General features: G+C 35.2%; 1 protein-coding gene across 1 annotated transcript in view; it reads left to right on the top strand.

Moving 5' to 3' along the window:
• Nucleotides 1-360, top strand: part of LOC108368901 (uncharacterized) — a 2,944-nt gene extending 2,584 nt beyond the window's left edge. The window contains exon 2 of the mRNA XM_017623857.1: nt 1-360. Coding sequence (XP_017479346.1) covers nt 1-360 — 360 coding nt within the window.
• Nucleotides 361-9,694: the final 9,334 nt, after the last annotated feature.

Genomic DNA, 9,694 nt, shown 5'->3' with positions numbered 1-9,694 from the left:
AGGAGACAGATTTACCAGATGGAGCTGGAGAATCGCTGCCAAAAAGCCAACGAGACTCTACAAGAATTCGCTTCGGAGATCGAGAGGCTGGCTCACTTGGCTATTGGAGACGCATCTGGTGAACACCTTGAAAGGGTAAAGATCCAGAGGTTCATCAACGGAATGCGAGACATGTATACCAAGCGCGAGACGTATGTAAATCCAAAGCCAACATTTGCTGAAACGGTCTCGTATGCTCAGACACGTGAAACGGCGGCGCTCCTAAGTAGACCAGCCTACAAAGCCCATCGAGTAGAAGTGGAGACACCTGACGTGATGAACGAGATCCTGAAAACACTCAAGTCGATGGCAGAGATGTGAAAACTTCCATGCAAATCAGTTCACTCATTTCCGCGTATTAATTAAATTAAACATTTCTAACAGGTGGCAACTCTTAAAAAAGTAGCCTACTTTCTAACCTAGGTCATAAGATATCTGTGTGCAAAATTTCATGCAAATCCGTTTAGTCGTTTCCGCGTATTAATTTACTTAAACTTTTTCAACAGGTGGCAACTCTTCCAAAAAATCCGCCTATTTTCCACTATAGGTCATAAGCTATCTGCTTGCAAAATTTCATGCAAATCCATTCAGTCGTTTCCGCGTTTTTAACAGGGTCGGGTCGAAATAAAAAGAGATCGAAATAAACATTGAAATTGAATATTAAAAATTAAAATGTGTCGATTTATTTATTGAACAAAAGGAAACAAGCGTGGGCCGAAAATCCGTTTTTTTCCGTTTAACACTGGCGCCCAACGATAATAGCCCAATAGTTTTTTTAATTTTCCCATCAGTGTCACTTTAACTTTTAACTCTTCGTTTCTTCCTTACTTGCTTCTGTTTTAATTTCCTAGCTATGAGCTACCTAGTGTGCGATCCAGCATCGCGCATTGGTGAAGTTCATAGTGAGTCTTCACAGGGGGTAGTGGGAGGAGTGTGGCATCCACCGTTGAAGCTACGTCATCGGCGGTTGACATGCCGCAGTAGATTGAATAGTAGGTGGGGGTTAGGTGACATCACCGTAGGACTGAAGACATACGGACTTAACGCGCTCACTACGACCTTGCTCAGTGTAACACCCCCACACACCAAAGCATTTACATATCTTATTCACAACAACAACTATAACAGATACTTATATGCTAACAATATTAGTAATTACAAGTGTATAAAAATAAAAATATAAGAAATTAAATACCTCTTTTTCCATCCACCTAAGTGAAAAAAAAAATAAAAATCGGCATTTTTGAATTTCTGATCTGGGTTTACATGCACATTTGAATTTTACCTTTCCTCCTGGTATTGGACTATTATTATTTTTTTTAAGCCCATCGGATTTAAAATTTTCTTTGTATCATAAAAATTTTCTTGGCTTAGACCTCAACTCACTTTAATTTTGTGGGATTGCTTTCAAATCTTAGTTTTAATTTTAATTTCTTTTGCAAAAACAAAAAAAAATTTCATTCATTTTAGATCTCCTAATTCTTAAATTTTTTTTATAATTATATTAACCCAATTAAATTGTTGATTATTATTTTTTTTCCATATCATTTCCAAACTTTTTTTATTTCTTTTCTTATTTGAATTCAATATTTTTGAGTATTTTTAAATTCCGATTTTTTTTGAGCGTTGATTTCCGGTTTCAGAGAAATTATTTTGTTTCATCGTGACTGCGATATCGGATACTGAACTTCCGTATTTGAATCTAAAGATTGTGACGTTACTTTAATATGAGTTTTGGATCATAAACTTTCAACTAGCTATAGTTTCCTTTTAGTATTCTTTATATAGCGTTTCAACTCGATTTTTTCTAAGAAATCGTACTCTGGCCTTCACGACGCTCCAGCTTTGAAAGTATTCAACTCGGAACCCGCTGGTGGTAGCAGAGGAAGAAGAAGGCCCCACTGAGATGGAAAGACTAAGTGGAGAAGGACTTGGATTCACTTGGCATTTCCAATTGGCGTAAGTTGGCACAGAGAGAAGCGACTGGCGTGCTTTGTCAAACTCAGCTAAAATCGCTTATGCGGTTACAGCGCCAAATAAGAAGATGCAAATGGAAGCGCCAGGAGGAACTAGGAGAACGCTCCTTATTAGATTATGTCAACGGTTCGATAAATAAGTTACATAGCCGTAGCTCTTGCTTCGTCTGGAACATCTGCGACATTGTTACCAGATGGAGACACTTCTCATTTAGCTCTTATGCTGCCATTGAACATACATATCATCGAAACTCCCACGTGCAATATTTCCAGAACATCCGGTATGGGAAAAGTACTTACTACAAAAATGTAAACTCATTGTTTGGGATGAGTGCACGATGGCACATAAAGAACTCTCTTGAGGTTCTTGATCGAATGGTGGAAGATTTGCGTAGAAATGTTCAACCATTCGGGAATGCATTGATATTGCTCGCAGGAGATTTTCCGCAAACATTGTCTGTAATTTCTCGAATGACACCAGCGTGCGAGATAAATGCTTGCCTGAAATATTCAACATTGTGGCAAGACGAACCACAATATAACCAGTAAACAACCTTCGGTGAATTTGGCGACTGCCTTCCTCGGGGATGAATATGCTAGGGATGAAATTATTGGTACACACGCCTTCCAAGCACGCAGGGTTGCTTTTAAGAAACAAAAAATAATTAACTCCAAATAGTTTCAAAAAGTATAGTGTAAAACGAAATGTATTGAATAATTCCACATAAAATGGTATACATAAATGACGCATTTTCTAAACGATTTAAATTAAACGCATTTGCGAATTGATAGAAAAGTACTACGGATTGTAAATTTTTGTTAACTATGAGGTGAATGAAAATTTTCAACCCGGCCTGATGGTTTGATTTTATTACTAAGGCGTCTAATAAATTCATGGCTTTTAGTTCTAGAAGAATAAATGTCAGTAAAGACAAGTCTTTTTTGTATAATTTCTGATTTTAATTGCTCAACTTCTTTTGAACCAGAGCAACTGTCAAAAATTTCCAACAGTAAAAAGTTACGAATTGGCACAGCAGAAATGTAAAATTTTCTCGCCATAATAAAAAGTTTTTTCAACATGGAACTTTTCTACTAATTGACATGAAATTACTATCTCAACGCTCGGAGCGCTGCCACTGAGGGCCTTTGCCAACTGATTAAAAAGAGAAAATTTGGAAAGACCAAACAAAAATTTTGAGATTTCTCGTTGTGAATACGAATGGCATAGTTTTTACCTAGCTCGTGGGACTACGAAAAATTTTGACAGCTTGTAAATATGTATACAAATAAAGTTGTTGGCGATAATAAGGAGTCAAAATTAAAATGGGGAAAAGAACAAAAAGCGTAGGTTAGTTGTCAGTTATAAAATAAATCCAATTTATTTGCGAATATTTGTTTATTCTTTTTATTGAAAGGCAACCACTCGGAAAAGCTTGTGTTAATTATATTGATAACAGAACCTGGCAGCTCGCACGTTGTCTAAATTCTCAAGTAACATAAAGTCCACAAAAGAATAAGTACGCCATGTATAAATTTTAACAATACACAAAAATAGAGCTTTCGCACGAGCCATTTAAAATTTGCTTTTAATAAAATCACGATTTGACAAATACTTAAATTTATTTATCTAATAATAATACAGCACACAACCCTGAAATCTAAGAAAAAGTCTGAGGAAGGCCATTAAATAGCAGCACACAACCCCGTGCCTTCCTCAGGAGTGAATATAACTACAACAACAACGACTACTACAACAACAACCCAAAAAGGTTGGTTACTGTCTATACTCTGAGACGAACATATATACATTGCAGTTGACTACGAATATGCGTATCCAACTACAGAGCGATTAATCAGCCTAGGTATTCTCGCGACAATTACTCAACATAGGGAACGGACAACTGCCAGTCAATGAGAGATTAGGAGGAATTTTATTGCCTGATAATTTTTGTAACTTAGAAACATCGAAAGGAGAACTGATCGCAAGAATGTTTATGGATATTCAAATTAATTATAGGAATCACGATTGGCTCAGTGAACGAGCTATTCTTGCCGCGAAGGATAATGATGTCTATCAACTCAATAATGTTTTTCAATCCAGCATTCAAAGTGATGAAATAGCATATATGTACGTCGATAAACACCGTTGTGGAAACAAATGAAGCAGTTAATTATACAACAGAATTTTTGAACTCGATAGATTTTCCGGGGATTAACCCACATACTGAAATTGAAGATAGGTGTGGCAATTATCATGTTGCGGAATATTAATCCGCCAAAACTCTGCAACGACACGCGACTCGCAGTTAAGAAATTGATAAAGAACGTAGTGGAAGTAAAGATTTTAACGAGGCCTTTCAAAGGTGAAGATGTCTTCATCCCTCGAATTCCCATGATTCTGACCGATACACCATTTCAATTTAAAAGATTTAAATTCCCAGTTCGATGGGCGTTTGCAATCACCATAAATAAAGCTCAATTGCAATCTTTGGAAAAGTGTGGTTTAGATTTAGATGCTGATTACTTCTCACATGGATAAATCTATGTTGCGTGTCGGCAAACCAGATAGCCTTGATATCTACGTAGAGAATGGAAATACTGTGTACCTACACACAAATATTGCAATATCAAACTTATCTGAAACGCATGCTTTGTTTCGTTAATCATTTATCTTCCATGTAACAGGAATATGCCTCAGCAAAGCGTGGATTCACAAAGACGAATAGGTAATTTTTAAGCTGACAAAGTTTGAAGAACGAGATTCGAGGATGTTATCGAGTTTATATAAGCCCTTATCATATAATTTTTTCAAAAACAAATATTGCGAAATTTCAAGGACAAAATTTTAAAATGACATTTTCAATATTTACCAGCCCTACTGTTCCAGAAACCTGTGATCGGACTTTAAAAAAATCTGTGTGGTAGAACCTGGAAAAAAATGTGATAGCTTTCAAAAAAATGTGGTAGATCTCAGGTTTTGGATCAAACTTTGTACAAAAATTAAAGAAATTCTGTAAGGTTTCACCTAAATTGCAAACTTTTTATTTAGACTCTAAAAAAAATAATTTTAGTATAACAAAGTGCAAGATTGAAGTTGCTAAAAATTGCATTGAGTTTTGGCAATTTTTTTCCTTGACTGGGTAAAGCGGTTCCTTCCATATCAAGATATTTTTCGAACATACATTTTTTTGCAACCTTGCGGAGTGCTGCCGGCGTTTCATTTTATCACGTCACGATGTAGCGAGATAATGTGGCACGTTACAGATGCCACTACTTGGGATTTGCCGATCTTGACAATTCTCAAGTAAATGTAAACAACGCCTCAGAAACTTTAGATGCACTGAAATTTGCTAATACTTTCACAAAAATCGCCGTTTTTTTAATTATCGCTATTAATTCTTTTTATAAATCAAATATTTTAAAATTTAACAAAATGAAACCACGTTTCCTGTCGAAAAATTTATTATTGAGAAAATTTACTATTTTACAGTTTATTTTATCCTCCCATTCGGCTTTGTTTACTTTGAATTAAGAAATTTCATCGCCGGCGGGAATGCAGAATCTTATAATACATCATTCTTGTTACCATATAGTGTTAAGTGTTGGACAATTTTTGCTCATAAAATTAAGAAAATTATGTCCAGCAAAAATAAAACTAGGTACTCAAAAACGCGAATATGTGGTAGATTTCAGACCTTGTGTGGTAGATGTGGTAGATGCTCAAAAAAGTGGCAGCCCTACCACAATGTGGTCGAAGTCCGATCACTGCCAGAAACTTGAATCTGTTTAAATTCTACAGGATTTCCTCATTAATTGTATACCCATAATTCTTCTCTTAACACATTTCTCTGAATTTTTTAAATAATTTTTGAATTACTGACGTCAGAGTGAAAAACTGAAAACGTTTCGCGAATATATTGATATTTGTGTTTAAAATTTAATATCGCGCGGTGTTGTATGTATAATGAGCTACACATTTGTAAAAAAAATATTAATTATTAAATAAAAAAAGAAATATAGCCAATTCTGGTCAAGAAAAGGAGTTCCTATTATTAGAACAAGAGAGTAGCCATATAAAATTCGTCCCTTGTTAATCTGTAATTATAAAATAATCTCAGATTTAACCGATAACTTCTCGGTGTCCATCCTAGTTTTATCGATGGTTTTTGCGAAAAAGAGGAGAAATGCCAAATGTAAAAGTTAACAAAAGGAACAGAGGTTTCTAAAGGTATTTTCAATAAAATGTTAAGTTAAAATATATTTATATTGCTCAATATAGCAGAAAAACGTGATCACGGTGGCACAGAGAAGAAACATAACTTTTCCTTGAGATGTGAGAATAATAAGCACAACAAATTTGACGGCTAATAATCTGAGATTTGCCTGTGTAAACGGGGTGATTAAAAAACGATCTTTGATTGAGATAATATTGATATGTGAACATACTTTTACTGACGTTCCCGACTCCCTGTTATATGCATGGAGCCAGAACGTCGATGACAATGTTTAACCGGGGAGTTAGTGTTAACCAGAGATGGAGAAACCGGCCCTTTGTTCAATGTCTGATTAGCACAAATCGGAGGTAGAAGCTCTGGTTAAATACAACGACTGCTTTATCGATCACATGTTATATGCATGATATCGAAATCGTCGATAATGATGTACTGATGATAACCAGACATTGAACAACCGGCCCTAAGGGTCGGTTGCTCAAAGCCTGGTTGACTCTAATCTCCGGTTAAACATCGTTATCAACGTTACCGACACCTTGTTATATGCATGGAGTCGAAAACGTCGATAACGATGTTAACCAATGATTAGTGTCAACCAGGCTTTGAGCAACCGGCCCTAAGGGGTGTTTTCGCCATCTCTGGTTAACACTAACCTCCATTTAAACATCGTTATCGACGTCGCCTACTCTCTGTTATATGCATAGCAGTAGCGCTCTATAAGCAAACACCTCCTATAAAGATTTTATCTTGGTGCTTTAAATATAAAAGTTCTTTAAATGTAAATTCTATCTTAAACTGAAGCATTTTCAACTAAGTTAATCTCTTGACCACTTCGGTATGTTAATTATAGACAATTGTTTTCCCTTTACCTTTAACATCCCATGACACACCACTATGTAGCATTATCCGCATCGCCTTAACAAAATTCAGAAGAAACTCATCGTACTGACTGAAATTTTTATCGCCTGCGGGATATTAGACTATGTTCAAACAGGCACCTTATTGGCAATTAAGAACCTTTTCACCAATTTAAGCCCTAATTGTTACCCTATTTATCAAACAAAAATAATATTAATTATTAATTGGCAATTAATTTGTGTCAGATTCTCTATGTAACCCTGCTAGGTATGTTTAATTTTGACTTGGAGGTATGTTTATTGAACAAAGAGCAATCAGCTGTTTGTTTCTGTCCCTCTTTTACAGCTGATATTCCATCAGTGATGGAGAATTTAATTATAAAATTGTAACTAATTTACGGAAAGCTTTATCTAAAAGTAGATAGATGTACCTAAAAAGTAAATATGTATTTCTATATAAAGAAGATAGGAGGATAACAATTCCCATCGATACATCAACTTCTGTACTCACATTAAACAAATTTTGGTTATGAAAAGAATCTCTTCGAGCAGCGCGGGACAAAACTATGTTGTAGAAAAGGTGAATCACTTTCCTCCCAGTTCTCCGATCTAACGGTAAAATAAATAAAAAAAAAACTTTTTAATGTACCACGCTTTTATAAATGGACAAAAATTAGAAAATAATATATCTCAGTCCCATAGAATTTGTTTTGATAACTTTCGATTTTGAAATTTTAGCAAAAGTCATTATAAACAATTTATGAGATTGAAAACGAAAAACGTGGAACGCATGAAATACAAAGCATTAGATTTAATTGACAATATTCAAACTACATACATAACATAGACCTAAAATTTCAAATCAGGCCTATTACATGCGCGCCATTTTCAATCTCATAAAGGTTATTGACAGCTGCGGTTTGACACTCCCTTACAAAAGGTTGCGTTTACGAAGGACGGAGAAAGGGGAAGAATGAAATCCCTTGGTGTGAAAATGGTAGTAGAATAGTACGCAAAGTAGGCAATTAGTAGTGAAACTCCTTTTGTAAATTCTAATGTATTTGCACGAAATCTGGTACTTTAAACGAAATTTTGAACGTAGTATTGATATATCTACGTGAATTACGTAATTTATGTGCTATTTAGCAGTATAAAAACTGCAAAATGACTCAAAATTAAAATAAGACTACTATGAGATTGATGTAAACATCCAATTTAAAAACAATTATGTTTTCATCAGTTAAATATGCTTCATATGCATATACATATAAACATATTGCAAAAAAATCTTATACTTCTATTTCACACCAAAGCTACACTGTTTCCATGTAAATTTGCAAAGAAGCAACACTGTGCCACTGCTAAGGGAGCGGTGCGAGAGAGACCACTGTCAGTTTATCGAACCTTGTATTATTGAATCATGCCCCGAGTGCATAGGGCTTGGGCATTGCCGATCTACACACATTTAATACCTACATGGATGTAGGCGTCGTGATGTCGCATTTTGTATGAGCAAAAATATAAGAAACAAGCGGGCCCATGCGCAGACTGCGCAGACAGAAATACACAGTAAACTCATCCCTCTTTGTAGCCACAGATAAAAGCAGACCAAGAATGATAGAATACAAGATTGCGCCAATCGAGCTGAGAGCAACTGGCCGTGACGTCAAAAAATCCCAGAATGAGAGAGCAAGACGAACTCGACAAGAAAAAGAAGAAGCATCATTGGCAGTATTGCCAAGTTTTAAATTTGAAAAAGCACCACATTTTTATTGGTGTATTTTATGGACTTTATATGAATACATAATTTTATTGTAAGGATGCTGATTCAAATTAATAAAAATCAATGATTGAAGGTGCTGCACATATTTCGTTGTCGCTTATGATTGTCACTGTGCCTTGATTTTGTTTAAATTTTTGTAAAATTGCTTAGCACACTTACGATTGCTATACATTTTGCTAAAATTTTTTTAAGATTTTCTAATTTGAAGTCTTCAAACTAAAAACAAAAGCACCAAAAACGCACCAAGCACAAAACTCAAAAATTTTCGCGTTTTGAATACCCACTAAATTTGGTGCGAAAAGCATCAAGTTGGCAACAGTGAATGTAAACAAAAGTATATTATGACGTCAGCAATTGGGTGGATGCTGTCAAATCGACGAAGAGAGCGTTAGCGGTCCGCGAATGGCGCGACCTTTATTTACTGGATCGTGAAAGCAGACTGTTCTAATAGTTCGCGGAAATAGTAAACAGAATTATTCTTATAAACCCCTTATTTTTATTATACATATATTACAAAGCATGAATGAGATTTATAGTACATCAGAACTTATACTTATTAGGTACATAAAAACATATTACAAACTGACTGATATATGAGTGTAATGAGTTGAGGGAAACATGGTGTTACTTACAATATATCTTTGTATAAAATATTTGAGGTGAAAAAATATTCAGAATTAACTTTTTGACTAAATATTTTTTTTAACAGAAACAATAATATCTGAGCTAAGGGAGCGGTGCGAGAGAGACAACTGTCAGTTTATCGAACCTTTAATTATTGAATTATGTGTGCGCTCACCACTGTCG

This window comes from Rhagoletis zephyria, unplaced genomic scaffold, assembly GCF_001687245.7.
Source record: "Rhagoletis zephyria isolate East Lansing unplaced genomic scaffold, Rhagoletis_zephyria_1.1 Rzeph_scaffold_03380, whole genome shotgun sequence".
Taxonomy (NCBI): Eukaryota; Metazoa; Arthropoda; class Insecta; order Diptera; family Tephritidae; genus Rhagoletis; species Rhagoletis zephyria.
The sequence above is the reverse complement of the archived record's forward strand: the minus strand, read 5'-3'. Positions and strand labels throughout refer to the sequence as shown.